This window comes from Pituophis catenifer, unplaced genomic scaffold (assembly GCF_029215685.1).
Source record: "Pituophis catenifer annectens isolate HBS135680 unplaced genomic scaffold, rPitCat1.0.hap2 SCAF_13, whole genome shotgun sequence".
Lineage (NCBI taxonomy): Eukaryota > Metazoa > Chordata > Lepidosauria > Squamata > Colubridae > Pituophis > Pituophis catenifer.
The window spans coordinates 19,311,254-19,327,850 of NW_027256893.1; the positions used below are offsets into that span (position 1 = coordinate 19,311,254).

The 16,597-nt window shown below is 42.8% G+C and overlaps 1 protein-coding gene across 1 annotated transcript in view; it reads right to left on the bottom strand.

Moving 5' to 3' along the window:
• The window catches only part of LOC139323744 (ATP-binding cassette sub-family C member 12-like), a 67,052-nt gene that overhangs the window by 11,487 nt on the left and 38,968 nt on the right, over positions 1–16,597 (bottom strand). The window contains exons 26-35 of the mRNA XM_070953211.1: positions 16,096–16,155; positions 15,820–15,879; positions 15,543–15,602; positions 15,268–15,327; positions 13,444–13,533; positions 12,527–12,630; positions 10,612–10,809; positions 7,654–7,880; positions 6,922–7,059; positions 3,518–3,704 (exon numbers count right to left, since the gene is read on the bottom strand). Of these exons, the coding sequence (XP_070809312.1) occupies positions 3,518–3,704; positions 6,922–7,059; positions 7,654–7,880; positions 10,612–10,809; positions 12,527–12,630; positions 13,444–13,533; positions 15,268–15,327; positions 15,543–15,602; positions 15,820–15,879; positions 16,096–16,155 (1,184 nt within the window). The remainder of the gene's footprint in view (positions 1–3,517; positions 3,705–6,921; positions 7,060–7,653; positions 7,881–10,611; positions 10,810–12,526; positions 12,631–13,443; positions 13,534–15,267; positions 15,328–15,542; positions 15,603–15,819; positions 15,880–16,095; positions 16,156–16,597) is intronic.

Consider the following 16,597-nt stretch of genomic DNA (forward strand, 5'->3'; position numbering starts at 1 on the left):
GGAAAGATCCAGTCAGTTCCAGCATCAGAGGTGGTATTCAGCCGGTTCGCAACGGTTCGCACAAACCGTTGGCAGAAATTTGGCCAAGGTCACCAAACCGGTAGCGATGGCCGGTTGGCCATGCCCCTGAACTGATTCCCCAGTCGCCTCTCGTTCACCCCGCGCGCCATGTTCATCACCGTCATGTTCTTCGCGCACACGCATCCCATTGCCTTGCAAGTCCAATGGGATGCTCATGCGCAAAGAACATGGCGGTGACGGCAGCAGCTTTTTCCGTGACTTCTGGTACTTTTTGGCAGCCTGTGGCCAGAGGCTGGGAGACTTCTTTTCCAACCGCTTTCCAGCAGTGGCGGTTGGCTGGGGGGCCACCGAAAAGGAGGGGAAACGGGGGCGACTGGTGAAGGGAGGACGGGGTTAGATAGGTGGAAATTCCAAAATTTTTCCTATCTTTTCCTGTGGGCGTGGCTTGGTGGGAGGGTCATGTGACTGAGTGGCCGTCGGCATGACATCAAGTTGGCCATGCCCACTCAGTCACATGCCCCGCCACCTAGCCACGCCCACCGAACCGGTAGCGAAAAATTTTGAAACCCACCACTGTCCAGCACAGTTCCATAGGCATCTGGTACAAGCAAACGACAGTACTGCACAGCTGTCTTAACAGTATTATGGGCCCCGGGCAAAGCCGTGTACTGGGGCCTCTACGGCAACTACTCACAGGAATAAAAATGTAAATGGTTGATAAAATTAAACCTATATTTATTTTATTGGCACTTCCGACAAAACCAGTGTTGAAACATTAAAAACATGCTGTGCAGCAGCAACTAATCAACATGATCAACATTGGAACAATACACGAGGCTTGGAAAACACAATAATACTCAGTAAGCCATACAGTTGCTGTATTTATATGATACAAGGTGCATTGAAGGGTTCACATGCACAGATTAGTATGGGGCCACTATGCTCGTGGGGCCCACGGGCAAGTGCCCATCAGGCGTTAAGACAGCCCTGCTTTACTGTAGATTTGCACGAGTAGGCAGCATATGTATGTGGCCTCAATAAATAAATCAGGAATGAATTTAAAAGGAGATTAGAGAAATCCACGAAGGATATAAACTCCTTGGTAGTTACCACTCAAAAAATCCCATTTCACAAGCTGCAAATCTCTTGACTCCTATTGTGGGCGAACAGTAGCCACAAATGTGTACAGATGCTGCTGTACACATCTCCTGTTTAAGAAATTCTGACCACTATTATGGGGCCAGAATATTAGATAAATGCAAATCCGATCCAACATGGAGCTTCTCATCTTCTGAAATTCACATGAATGTGATTTGGGATTTCCTTTCTGGAAATGTGCTGGAAGGAGAGATCAACTCATTGATGGGGTAGATCAATTATTAAAATTAGGATTAAAATTGCATGAAAAAATGTTCAGCTAGTCCTCAAGTTATGACCACAATTGAGCCCTAAATTTATGTTGCTAAGTGAAACATTTGCTAAGGGAGTTTTGCCCCATTTTACGACTTTTCTTGCCACAGTTGTTAAGCGAATCATCACATTTGTTAAATTAGGAAGGCGGGTTCTTAAGTGAATCTGACTTCCCCATTGACTGCGCTTGTCAGAAGGTCAAATGGGCACTGCAACCATCATAAATACGAATCGGTCTCCAAGCCTTTGAATTTTAATCCGGTCACCATGCAGGGATGTTGCAACGGTGGTCGTAAGTGTGAAAAAATGGTCATCAAGTAACTTTTTTCAGTGCCGTCGTAACTTTGAACGGTGACTAAATGAACAGTTGTAAGTGGGATGGTGGTGGCTACCTTTACGGTTGTAATTTTTATTGTCCTTAAAATTGGATTCATGCAAGCAAAATACCTTTTAAGAAACGGTAGCTCACCTGTGGCAAATCTTTTGCTTAGTCCATTTGCATTGTTGAGCATCATTCATATGTTGCTCGATGCCTGGTTGGCCCTACTCTTGGGCCACAACTGGATGAACCCACGATATCAAAGGACAGAGCAGGTTCCCCCAAATAAGAGATAAAGGTTTCCAAAACTCACAGGAGGAAAGTAAAGTGATAGGTGGGACCGTGTTCTACCAGAGGGGTGGGCAATATGTCAGATTTACAGGAGTTTAAAACTTTTTTGGGTTTGTGTGTTTGTGTGTCTGTTATTTTTAATTGGTATCCTGAGACCCACCATATGGAGAAAACTGCAGAAGGCTTTGCTCCATGGATGTTTTTAACAATCCGCTTTGGGGGCTGCAGCGTGCATTTGAAAAACGAGATGAATTTAGGATGGAAAAATTCCATGTCTAGGAATTTGCTTCAAAGTTCAATACAAAAATACAATGCCATTTCCTTCTCCTGAAGCTTTTTTTTTTTAATCATTTCAGGCCTATTCCTTATGGAAGGAGGTACACAGGTAGTCCTTAATTTATAACCATAATTGAACCCAAAATTTATGTTGCTAACAGACATTTGTTAAGTGAGTCACATAGTCCCCATGACTACGATTCGTGTGCTCGGCAATTGGCATGTGTTTACAAGAGTTGTAGTATCCTGGGGTCACATGACCGCTATTTGTGACCTTTCCAGATGCCTTGTGACAAGCAAAGTCCTTAAGTGTTGGAACTCATTGTTGGAATGTATTGTATTGCAACAACTAGAGTAGTATTCAGCCAGTAGATGGCAGCATTTACAAGTTTGGCTCTATGGTAGGTATTTTATGCTCTTTTGTTCTAAGTAGATTTTCCTGTTTCCTGTTATGGTAAAACAGTTGAGCAGTAAAGCACATGGTGACTGTACTTTTTGTTTGCTCTGTGATGCTGTATATACAAAGAATTTCTAACAATAAGGGAAGCTGTATTTGCTTACCTAATGTGGCAACAAAGGTTGTAAAATCGGGCATGACTCACTTAATGACTACATCGCTTAGCAATGGAACTTCTGGTCCCAACTGTGGTTGTAAGTCAAGGACAGCCTGCAGTTACAAATATCTCTCTCCTTCTCTCTCTCTCTCTCTCTCTCTCTCTCTCTCTCTCTCTCCCTCCCTCCCTCCCTCCCTCTCTCTGTCTCTCTGCATGTGTGTATGTATGTTTGTGTGCCTGTATATTCTCACTCTCCTGAACTTGTTGGAAGATGAGAGAGATAGATGCAGGAGATGATCAGGCTGACGCTGAGGGATGGGTCAAACACATCATAAGTCAAGAGTCTTTTCATGCCCACAAGAGATCTAAATCCAGCCCTCCTTGAATTCCTTGCTATTCTTAACTCCCATGCATTTCCCTTAACGGTCACTTGACCAGATTCTTGTAGAGAACTTAAGCTTGCAATAAAGCTTTATACTCGTTTGAACTGCCCGAATCTCCTGATTTCCCAGGCGCTTGACAATATCCATTCACATGTTGTAAACCCATTCTTTTTATGTTATTAATATCACGCCAGTCAAGATCCAGTCTACACTCGGAAAACGAAGGGTGAATTACTTGAAGATCCTGCCCACCAAGTTTTTACCTGGAGAGAATAAGATAGAGCCAAGCCTTTTTCTGCAGTACTGATAGAAGAATGGCTGAGGATCACACACAGGGCTACAATCAACGTCATGAAGCTCATGAGAATATCTGTCCTCAATGCAAACCATCGTAGTGCATAGTTAAACATAAGGAAATGGTTTGAGTTTTCGTTATTCAAGATCGTAAAACTGAAACAAAAGTAAGAATGAGTTGTTCAATAGTTGTCTTGGATTGATAGAAGCCAATATTTGTAGCTCAGGGTTGAACTTGGTGCTCTCTGAGCATGGGGGTTTTCTTACAGATGTTTTACGACCAAACTAAGTAACATCATCAATGATAGAAGGGAGTGGGATTTGCTCTCTTTATATAAGTGGCTTGCCCAATCAGTGATGGTGGTAGTGTCCTTGGTAGTTCCTTGATATTCTTGCTGGTTCTTTCTTCCACCAAGAACACTCTCACCAACACTGGTAGGAGGCAGGTGAGGAACAGTGTTGACAGTGTTATCTCCAGCAGGCTGGTGCTGAACTAAACAAATTAGCAGTCAGGAGGAGGAGGAGGAGGAGGAAATGAAGAAGATGGAGAAGGGAGGAAGAGAAAGAGGAGGAGGCAGAGAAAGATGAAAAGATGAAGATGGAGGAGGAAGAAGAGGAGGAGAAATGGAGAAGATGAAGAAGATGGAGGAGGAGGAGATGAAGAAGATGGTGGAGGAAGAGAAAGAGGAGGTGGAGAAAGAGGAGAAGATGAAGATGGAGGAGATGGAGGAGATGAAGAAGATGGAAGAGGAAGAGAAAGAGGAGAAGGAGGAGGAATGAACCTTTACTGAGGCACATGCACAAAATGAGTGTTATGTCAAGGCTTTATCTCCCTTCTAGCTATCATCTCTTTTCCTTTCTCTTTTATAGAGAGGCCAAATAACCATACAGTAGTATTAGAAATAAGAAATTTTTCCTTCTGTAGATATTGTCTGCTTTCTTTCTGGGCAGTGATGAGAATTGGGACTACCTTGACGGTAAGGGAGATCCTGCCAAGATCTCCCTTTGAAAAACTACAACTGCAGCAGCATGTTCACGTCATGCCATGAATATTCATGCCAGCCACGGTGGAGACTGCAGCTTGAAGGATAGGAAGGTCTATCCAAGAAGCTACCCACTTTTAACTTCGGTTGAATAAGATGGTAGTCAATTAAACAAAACCAAAAACAAAGATATTAGGGTCTGCATCCTTGGGCAAGGTGGAGAAGGTGGTGTGCTTTTCTCCTCTACCTCTTCCTTCTTTTAATGTGAGCTGCTTATTCTTTTCTCACGAAAGGGAGAAAAGGACCCCTTGGTAGTGGGATCCACAACCTTCCCTACATCAGGTCTCTAGTTTCCATGGCAGGACTTGCAAAACATGCTTAACTTAGTTGCTCAATTAACAACACATGTTCTGATTCAAAGTCACAACGTCCCGATAAAGCTCGGCAGTCATGAAGTTTAATATACTGTGGTGGCCAAAATTGTGGAAACCTTTTGGGGAAAGTGTTATTTTCTAAAACTAGCTAATAACACCATTATTATTTTTTTTTGGAGTAGTACCATAAAATTATATATCAATGGAAAGATAATTTAATCAAGAATGTAATGCAATAACTTTTATGAAGGATTTGCTATAGAATAGCAGTTACAGTATAAAGAAGAAAAGTGAAACAGGTAGACATACAAAAATTATCACCATAGAAAAAACGAGATATACAAAAATGATCACCATGTCAGTTAATACTTCGTTAGGTAATCTTTAGCATGAATGACGGCCTTACAACCTCTTCCCATGGAGTGAACCAAGTCTTTTAGCTCTGCAGCTGTTCTAATGTGAAACCAAGATTGAAGGATTGCTTCTATTAACTGGGTTTTATTGCTGGGTCGCTTCTGACTAATAAGTTTCTTGAGTCGGCTCCATAGACTTTTAATTGGGTGAAGGTCTGGAATATTCCTAGGCCATTCCAGCAGTGGAATAGGATTATCTTGAAACTCCAAAAAAAAAAGTGGTGTTATTGGCCATCAAACCTCAAAAATACACTTTTCCCAAAAGATTTCCATAATTTTGGCCACTACTACTGTATCGATGGAAGAGAATATTTGTAGCTCAGGGTTGAACCGTGGGATCCTCGTAAATATGTTTTATGTGACTTTATAGGTCTTTAAGTGACCACATTAGATTTGTGAGATGAACTTATTGCACAAACTATTTGTAAGCTTTTGTCAGCCCTTAAAGGTAGTCTAGACAAGAAGTACCTACCAGTGGTGGGATTCAAATTTTTTTATGACCGGTTCTGTGGGCGTGGTTTGGTGGGCATGACAGGGGAAGGATACTACAAAATCTCCATTCTCACCCCACCCCACTAACCTGCTTTCCAGCTCCGTTCTCCTGTGCAGGGCAACAAAAGAAGACCCAGCCAATCAGCTGGGACTCGATCAACTGGGACTCGGGAGGCAGCGAATAGATCAGGGCGGGGCCAGCCAGGTGGTATTTGCCGGTTCTCCAAACTACTCAAAACTTTCACTACCGCTTTTCCAGAACCAGTCAGAACCAGCTGAATACCACCTCTGGTACCTACCATAAGTACTAACACTATCTTTAGTGCAAGGTTACAGTAACATGTCTTGAAAGCATTTCCCCCCTTCCTTAATTTCACTGTCTTGAAAACTAGGGAGGGTGTCTTCTGAGATCTTTTCTCCACCCCAGTCCCAGCTCAAGTGCTGCTTATCTGACCATTTTCAGACTTGGGTCTCCAAGTTCATTCCCATGTACCATTACACCTCTCTTAGAGAAAGAGGGCTAAAGCCATTTTCCCCGCCGATCTATCGCTAAAGTGCTATGAAGCTTGTCCGCATTACTGTTATTTTGGCCAATGATGGTTGGATGACCCTAGAAGAAGCTATAGATTGCATAGTGGGAAAACAATCCAAATCCCTCCATTCTACTGGCTTGGAAAAGGCACCCTATCCTCCCACTGAGTTACTGGTTAGCGTTTTTTTCACCGAGCCTCAGATTCTGCCAGAAACAGGCAGAAGACTCAAAAGTTGAATTCCTTTGCTTTAGAAACCAGATCTTAAGAATAGTTTAATGGTTGCAGAGGAATATAAAGTGCTCTCGTGGGGGTCGTATACGGCTGCACTTAGAGACAATCCCGAGAATCCATAGGGCAATCAGAGAGCTTCCCAGCAGCTCAGCATTTTCTGCAAATGGAAAAACCCCTGGATATCTCCCACTTAGGTAGCACAATAGGCAGAGTGGCTTCATCAATTTCGCGGCAGGCACAAGATCGGTGCTCAGGTGGAAAACAGTAAAACAGCCGTACTTAAGAATGGAGAGATGGGTAGTGAAAAAAAGAAGAAAAAACAACAACAACAACAGCGGGAAACTTACTGTTTTATGTAGTCCTCTGTCTTGTTGAAGGCACGGATCGTACTAAGACCATGGATTGAAGATGTGATTAAGCAGAGCCACAGAGATCTACTGAGGTTCTCAATTCGTTTGAGGTCTTGGATGGTGTTCTGAAAAATACTGTGATGGAATGCAGGTATGTCGTGCGCAATCATATGCCTCTGTTTGTCTGTCTGTCTGTCTCGCTATCTCTCTAATCTATCTATCTATCTATCTATCTATCTATCTATCTATCTATCTATCTATCTATATCTATCTATCTATCTATCTATCTATCTATCTATCTATCTATCTATCTATCTATCTACCTATCTCATCTGTTATATGATCATATGAGCCACGGTGGCGCAGTGGTTAGAGTGCAGTACTGCAGGCTACTTCTGCTGCCTGCCGGCTGCCTGCAATTTGGCAGTTCAGATCTCACCAGGCTCAAGGTTGACTCAGCCTTCCATTCCTTCCTTCCAAGGTCAGTAAAATGAGGACCCAGATTTCTGGGGGCAATAGGCTGACTCTGTAAACCACTTAGAGAGGGGCTGGGTCAGCCTTGGAGGCCATCTTTTACTTTGGATCTTCAGGGCTGCCACGCTTGGTGGATGGGCGTGCTGTTTACAGTGTAAAGCACTGTAAAGTGGTATATAAGTCTAAGGGCTGCTGCTGTCAATCATCTATTTATAAAAATGTATTGGCCACGCCCATGCAGAACATCCCACTTACTGGAAGAGCAGAATGAAAATGATCGTTAGGGCCGCCATGCTGATGAGGAGGTAAGGAAAGACAACGGTGACAATTGTAAAGATGGCCAGGAGTCCGAAAAACTGCAGCAGGAAGCTCTCGAGGTAAAACGGCAATCGCGTGTCCACTTCGTCCATATCCTTAGAGAAACGGTTTATGATTCTGCCGGTGGGATTGGTATCAAAGAAATTCATTGGACTCTTCAAGATCTGTAGATAAGTGGGGAAGATGTTTGGGGGGGGGGGGAGAAGAGAGAGCACTACAATATGCAACAAACAACGTAGAACGGCAATAACAACGCCACGAGATAATAGATAAGCCTTTTGTAGCGCTCAGTTTTTGGATGGCAGAAATAGGCAGGTTTCACCTAAGCTTCAGCTTGGTAGTACAGAGGTTTAAGGCACCCTGTTATTAAGCTGGTTATTAAGACCAGCTGCCTGCAATTACTGCAGGGTTCGAATCTCTCCAAGGCTCAAGGTTGACTCAGCCTTCCATCCTTTCTAAGGTAGGTGAAATGAGGACCCAGTTTGTGGGGGCAATAAGCTGACTTTGTATAAATATACAAAAGGATGAAGGCTATTGCTGAGCACATTGTAAGCCGCCCTGAGTCTTCGGAGAAGGGCGGCATATAAATCAAATTAAAAAAAAAAAATGCAAAACAGGGACTTATCTTCTTTTCCCCCCTAATAACTAAGGTAAAGGTAAATGTTCCCCTTGCACATAGGTGTTAGTCGTTCCCGACTCTAGGGGGCGGTGCTCATCTCTGTTCCAAAGCCGAAAAGCCAGCGCTGTCCGAAGATGTCTCCGTGGTCATGTGATTGGCATGACTCAACGCCAAAGGCGCACGGAACGCTGTTACCTTCCCAGCCAAAGGTGGTCCCTATTTTTCTACTTGCATTTTTTACGTGTTTTCAAACTGCTAGGTTGGCAGAAGCTGGGACAAGTAACAGGAGCTCACCCCGTTACGCGGCGCTAGGGATTCAAACCGCTGAACTGCCAACCTTTCGATCGACAAACTCAGCGTCTTAGCCACTGAGCCACTGCGTCCCTATAAAAGGTACCGTGTCCCTTTACCTAATGACTAGAAAAGATTTTAAAGGCTGCTTTATGAAGGAGCAAAGAAAAGAGAGTGGTTGGACTCATTTCTAATAACATGTGTTTGGAGAAAGAGTTCGTAATCAATAAAAATTACCATCCTAGAACTACAGCGGTAGAAATTAAAGCCTTCTGCTAGAAATGGGATTTTTTTTTTCTTTTTGCAGAATCGTAATATCTGTTTTAGCTAAGTGCAAAATAATAGAACAACGTTCATTTCATTTCATTTATTCAAATTTCTATACCGCCCTTCTCCTTTCGGACTCAGGGCGGTGAACAGCCAAGATAAAAACATCTATACAAAACATCACAGTTTAAAAATAAAGTTAAAATAATTTATAATTTGGCCCATAATTTAAAACTTATCAATTAAAATCAATATTAAAATTTTAAAAACTAACCCTAAAATCAAGACAGACCGGCTAACTGGAAAAAATGAGTTTTTAGGGCCCGACGAAAAATCCGAAGGTCGGAGATCACTCGTATCTCTGGGGGTAGATTGTTCCATAGGGTAGGTGCCACCACAGAGAAGGCTCTCCTCCTGGGGGTCGTCAGCCGGCATTGTCTGGCCGACGGCACCCTGAGGAGGCCCTCTCTGTGGGAGCGAACCGGCCGGTGGGAGGCTATTGGTGGCAGAAGGCGGTCCCGTAAGTACCCTGGCCCTAAGCCATTGTTGGGTTCTCATAAAATATGGCACTCTAGTTCATCTGCTCTCCACTGATTTATGCTAGTCTTCCTTGGCCAAGGTGACCTACAGGTTAGAGGACTTCACTTCCCAGAATTCTTACTTATATTTAAGCGGGTCGGGAAATTCTGGGAGATGAAGTTTATGTAACTAGAAAGGGGAAGGCACTTAACAGATGGCTGAGCTCAATCAACCCAGTCTGTAAAACCAGCCATAATTTGGGCAGAACATTCCAACCAGATCCTTTGCTGGAAAGCAATGTCCAACAGAGAATTTAATTGACTTGGAAGAAAACTACTTTCCAGTAACAGATTGTTAGCTGTAAGCGGATTCAGGCCACAAACCTTTCCTGAAACTTTATTTCCTGCATCTCTGAAATTCATCAAGAAGTTATAGCCTTTTCTAAGCTTTAGTTTTATTTTAGTTTTAGTTTAGTTTTTAAAATTGGATCGATGGACATGAGAGATTTCTATAGAAATGCTCTTTTGGCCTTGAGGAAAAAATCCAGATCTGACCTCCTTGTCTATGGTGTATTCCATGTCTGTCTGTCTGTCTATCATATCTATCTATCTATCTATCTATCTATCTATCTATCTATCTATCTATCTATCCATCCATCCATCCATCCATCCATCCATCCATCCATCCATCCTTGTCTTTGAGCCTTATCTGGTGTTTCCCAGGTAAAAGCTAGCAATGAGGAGATTCCCGTAGAATGGGCATAGAACAATAAAGTAGCTTGCTTGAACTCTACAAGCGTGGGTCTGATTGTTCATGCCTGATGGCATTGAATGATTTTCTGACACACACACACCCCAAATTAGGTTTATAAAATTAAATTTGCTTCATTCTCCCTGTCAAATATATTTTGCCTCCTCCCACATGTTGGGGTAGACCAGGTGTCTCAATAGAAAAACACTTAATCTTTCCCCTGGCTCAAGCTGATGAAGGGAGGAGAACTTGTGGCTCAGAGGTTAATTCAACTGCCTAACATGCAGGAAGCCCAAGTTTGAATCCAAGTAAGGGTATGACTAGCTGATGAAAGCTAAATAGCTTGATATATATATATATATATATATATATATATATATATATATATATATATATATATATATATATATATGGAACCACAATGATGGTTAACCAAAGTTTAATGATACCTTGTAAAACATGGTGTTATGGAGGTTGGAGGCAGCTCGTAAGGTCAACTTAGTGAAACCATAACCTTTGATGAAACTCAGGATAATCATGGCAATCACACCCATCCCGAAGACCAGCTGGTAGAAGTGAAGCTGAGGATTGTTGGTGATGCTGCCTTTGTTGCAGGTTCTGTTTTGAGGCTGGTTACAGATCATGTTCTAAAGAACAGATTTGAAGCAAAAAAAAAAGAAGAGAAGCATTTCCTTCTTTCTTAAATAGGAGACAGGGGGAAAAGGAGCATCAGTTATATATCTCCTCCTGTTCCTAGTGCACATATGAAAAGAGCTGCCAGAAGGCAAGAGCAGCTAAAGCAAAGAGGACGACTCGGGAGTAGGGCCAAGAGATGATTGGCCCCTCCCATAAGGCTTAAAAGACCAGCAACGGCTCTTGGGCTCTTTGTCGGAAAACAACGTTGATAGATTTGTTTCTTGTCTTGCTGCACTTATCTCTGGTCGGCGTCTTCTACTTTTGAACTTGTGCCAAGAGAAGCCTTTGGCAGTTTGCCTAATTATACCAAGGTTGGTGATTAGACTGAAGAATTTGTGTTAGGAAGAGTTTGTTTTAAATTTAGTTTGGACTACGCTGAGAATGAGTTAATTCTCAGCTGTTCTAATAAAGTCTGTTTGTTTTGGAACTGTTTGCATCTAATACTACCTACTTGGGCCTGAGTCACAACACATTGTCTCTTCTTGGCCATGTCTTTGCCTCTGGGTTTTTTGTCAAAAAAAAAGTAGAGGTAGAGGAAAGTTTGTGGAAAGGGAATATTGTCCAAATGAAACTTCATGAAGTCTTACTTGACTTTTTTTTTTTTTTTTTTTGCCAGCCCAGGTTCTTGTGAGAAACAGACAAATAACCTATTAGACTACCAGAGTCCATAGGTCTCAGAAGGATAGCAGGCCCTTAAAAAAAGCTACACGGATCCAAGTTTAGATAGAAAGATTTCAAAGTGTATCAGAACTATTTGTCACCCTACTGAGCTGTTGCTGTGAAATGTGATTTTGCAAAGTACGTAGTTTTGAGATATGTTTGGAATCAGAACGTTGACACTGTGAGAAATAGGGAACTGAAAGTAGCCGATGGATTAGAGGTTTGAGACGTACATGGGTGTTTGCAGAGAGTGACAGTCAGTAAGAATGTCAGAAAGAACAAGGAAGTGAAACTATGGATTGTGTATTGTGAGTAAAAAAGAAGGTATAAGAAATGTGACTTGAGATGGGAATGGTGTCCTTTGCCTGATAGCAGTCCTCGTAGGACCTGCTATGTGTCATGGGATCCCATTGCAATGGTTTAATAATGTAACTTTTGTTGTGAAATTGCATTGCAATTGCAAGTGGTGGGTTTAAAAACTTTTTACCACCGGTTCTGTAGGTGTGGCTTGGTGGGTGTGGCATGGCTTGGTGGGCGTGGCAGGGGAAGGATACTGTAAAATCTCCATTTCCACCCCACTCCAGGGGAAGGATACTGCAAAATCTCAATTTCCTCCCGATCAGCTGGGACTTGGGAGGCAGAGAATAGATGAGGGCAGGGCCACTCAAAATTTTTAGTACCAGTTCTCCAAACTACTCAAAATTTCTGCTACCGGTTCTCCAGAACTGGTCAGAACCTGCTGAAACCCACCTCTGATTGCTATGTTGACTGTTCATGTTCCAAATTGCTTATGAAATAATCCTCTGAATCTTAAAGTAAGATTTATTGCTTGTGGTTTTGTCTTTGGTTTTTTATTGGGATGTTTTTATAACACTCTGCGTGTACAGGAGGACATAAACCAGGGATGGGAATTCTGGGAGTTGGAGTCCATAAGTCTTTAAGTTATCAAAGTGGGACACCCCCAACATAAACGGAATGACATTTTGGTGCCAAATGGCACTTACTTACCCCGGATCCTTGGTTTAGCCAAAAACTCAACCACCAGTTGCTGAAGATTGAGCTGGCAGTCATCAAAACAAAGAGAAGAATGATGACAAACCACAATAGGAAACCTAGGGGGGGAATGTAGACACAGGATGTTAAACCATGCTGCATTCCTGGGGATATGAAGGCTGACTTCACACAACCACTGAACCAGTTACGGTGAAGAGCTAGCGGCTGAATTTGCATAACCTGCCGTAAAAAGTCAGCACCCACTCACCCCTCCTAGAAGAATGAAATATTTTAGGAAATATTAAAAAGGCAGAATATTTCGCCTAAAAGAGAAATAGAAATCTTAAGGGATACAGAACTCAGAGCTTCAGCTCCTTGCCCCCAGCAGGTATTTGGTGCCCGTTGAGAAGGACTGGGCCAGCCTGTCTACAAAACAAAAGACCTTCAACTCCAAGGTGATGGGATTAAGACATGACCCCTCAGGACATAATAGGATTAGCCCTCTACCCATCCGACAGCAGGGCTCACTGCATTTCAAAATTTCCTAAGGACATTGCATCATCTCAGAATCCAATCAAACTTAATTCAGACAACTTAAAAAGTTAGCTACAACTGCATAGCTGCATAGCCCCCTGGGAGTCTGACAACCAATAGAATGCATATCTTGCACAGGAACAGGAAGCTCAAGGGCAAGGCCCGAGAGAGGGTATAAATACCTCTTACTCTCTCCTCCATGTGTTCAGCTGCCCAGGACCTCAAAACCCATGTGGTCCTGTCCATCAATAAACCATCTTTCCAATCAGCCTCCATGTTTCCGGTGTCTTTCCCCTCACTTGGAACTGAACCAGGTGGATTTTTCTTCCAACAATGCTGAACTTATTTACCAGCAACAAATGCATTTCAGAAATTGTGCAACCGGTTATGGCGTGTACCTCCAGATTCCTTGATATAAGTATGGTAGGTTTCCCATTTGATCCAACCTTCTGCCTTCACCTCTTTTTGAATCAGCTGAACTTCAGGAGCTGTGGGAGAAATCATTTTTCAAGCATTTATTCAGACCACAACCTTACCCAGGGATGACAATTCTCATGCATTTCAAGCAAAATTGGACGTCGGTTGAGCCCAGCTCCTCAAATGAACATTTGCAGCTTCGCAAGGGCCTTAACCCCCCCCCCCACTCCTGCCATTCCCCCTGGATGAAGCCATATGGAAAATGCTCCTTTTGTTTCTCTAATGGCTGTTGAATGAATGGAAGCCCGTGACAAGAATGTAATTGGGAAGGAGATTGATTTACCTGAAGTGATCAATACTGCCAGCAGCTGGGATGCAAAACCCGATTGATTTTCTTATTCTCCTCTTTTGATTGTGAACAAAGGAGAGGCAGGTCAGAAGGAAAATAGCCCCAAGGGACTGATTTAGCTTGGAGTTTGAACTTTTTTATTTTTTAATCATCATTTCCTCTTTTGAACTTTTTAGGCACAGAATTCACCAGGCCTCTCTCTGTGGTCTTTTACTTAATTTTGAATGTTTTTTTTTTTTAAAAAATGTGGCACTTCCAGAACTTCCATTCAGTTGGGGGAAAGTGTTGTGGCCTGCCAGCAGCCAGCAGAGCTGGCAGTAGATTCAGACAGTGAGGAGGTTGGGGAGGAACGGGGGCCAGTCCTGCAGTCTGGGGCAGGCTCGGATGAGGACTCTGAGTCGGAGGCAGAGAGAGGTCCAAGGCCATCTGGTAGTTCTTTGCTGCCTCCGGAGTCTCCAGAGTCTGACATCAGTGAGGCAGAAGAACAGTGTGAGCCTGTTCCCAGTGTGCACATGCACAGAGCTGCCAGAAGACAGGAACAATTAAGAAAACAGGGTTGACTTGGGAGTAAGGCTTGGAGATGATTGGCCCCTCCCATAAGACATAACAGAGGAGCGAACTGGATGTGAGCTTTTGCAGGAAGCAATTACTATAGTTTATCTGGTTGGTAAAAGCTTTGGGAAGGTTCTGTTTGATTCTGTGCTAAGTTTGGCCTTGCCCTGCGTGTGGCAATTAGTTCTCTGGCAGCATTCCAAGGGAGATAAGGTGGGTGTTTGTAAACACTCCCCTGAAATACTGTTTGAGAAATCTTTCAGACTGGGAATGACAATAATTCACAGCCGTATGAATAAAAGAGGTCTGCCGGGACTAAAATTGTGCTATATATTTTCTAAGGAAGCCTAGGTCAAAACAGAAAGCATCTCTGGCTTGCCTTTTCTTTATATTTGAAGAAATATGATAAGCCTTTCTAGAAGGGCAGCGGAGTGGTTAAGACTCTGGGCTTGTTGGCCAGAAAGCCGGCAGCCCAGGTTTGAGACCTGAGCGATACACATGGGGTGAGCTCCCATCCTCGGTTCAAAAACATGCAGATGCGAGTAGATAAAGAGGTACCACTTCGGTGGGAAGGTAACAGCATGCTGGCCACATGACCACAGAAATAACTTCATAGCCCTGGATCAATAGCCTTGAAAAGGAGATGAGCACTGGTTCCTATAGTCAGCCAAAACTAGTGGAGTCAAACCCAGTCTTTATCTTTAAAGATGATTGGTTTCTAGCCTATAGAGCATATTCATTGCCTCATAGTATCTCTTTCTTACAATTCCAGAAAACAGCGGAGAAGCTCCATTTAGTTCAATGTTTCTGAAGCTTAGCAACTCCCTGGGTGCTTTTGCACTACAGAAGGGTTGACAGTGAGATCTGGAGGTTTAATCATGCAGGAAGACGAAGTGAAACTTACTTCTGCTTTTTCCTTCTTTAAGGTCTTTCTTAGGCTCTGTATCATCAGGCTTATCAAAACCTTGGGAATGAAAAGTGAAGGGTGAGTCAAGCTAATACTTGTGAAAAAAAACACCCTTACTTCACACTGACTTGGCAACATTAATTTCACCTCAAAAGTACCAAGGCCTAACCTTGAAGCAATTATCTAAGCAAGCTTGGGTGCTTTTGCACTACACAGGAGTTGACACTGAGATCTGGGGGTTTAATCGCGCAAGAAGACAAAGTGAAACTTACTTCTGCTTTTTCCTTCTTTAAGGTCTTTCTTAGTCTCTGTATCATCAGGCTGATCAAAACCTTGGGAGATGAAAAGTGAAGGGTGAGTCAAGCTAATACTTGTGTGAAAAAAGCATTCTTATTTCACACTGACTTGGCAACATTAATTTCACCTCAAAAGTACCAAGGCCTAACCTTGAAGCAATTATCTAAGGGAGCCTGGGTGCTTTTGCACTACAGAGGGGTTGACACTGAGATCTGGGGGTTTAATCACACAGGAAGACAAAGTGAAACTTACTTCTGCTTTTTCCTTCTTTAAGGTCTTTCTTAGTTTCTGTATCATCAGGCTTATCAAAACCTTGGGAGATGAAAAGTGAAGGGTGAGTCAAGCTAATACTTGCAAAAAGAAGCATTCTTACTTCACACTGACTTGGCAGCATTAATTTCCCCTCAAAAGTTCCAAGGCCTAACCTTGAAGCAATTATGGAAGGGAGCCTGGGTGCTTTTGCACTACACAGGGGTTGACACTGAGATCTGGGGGTTTAATCGTGCAAGAAGACAAAATGAAACTTACGTCTGCTTTTTACTTCTTTAAGGTCTTTGTTACTCTCTGTATCATCCGGTTTATCAAAACCTTGGGAGATTAAAAGTGAAGGGAGAGTCAAACTAATACTTGCGAAAAGAAGCATTCTTATTTCTCACTGACTTGGCAACAATAATTTCACCTCAAAAGTAAACTTGAAGCAATTATCTAAGAATACCTGGGTTCTTCTGCACTACAGAGGGGTTGACACTGAGATCTGGGGGTTTAATCACGCAGGAGGACAAAGTGAAACTTACTTCTTCTTCTTCCTTCTTTTAGGTCTTTTTTAGTCTCTGTATCATCAGGCTTATCAAAACCTTAGGAGATGGAAAGTGAAGGGAGAGTCAAGCTAATACTTGCGAAAAGAAGCATTCTTACTTCACACTGACTTGGCAGCATTAATTTCACCTCAAAAGTTCCAAGGCCTAACCTTGAAGCAATTATGGAAGGGAGCCTGGGTGCTTTTGAACTCCACAGGGGTTAACACTGAGAT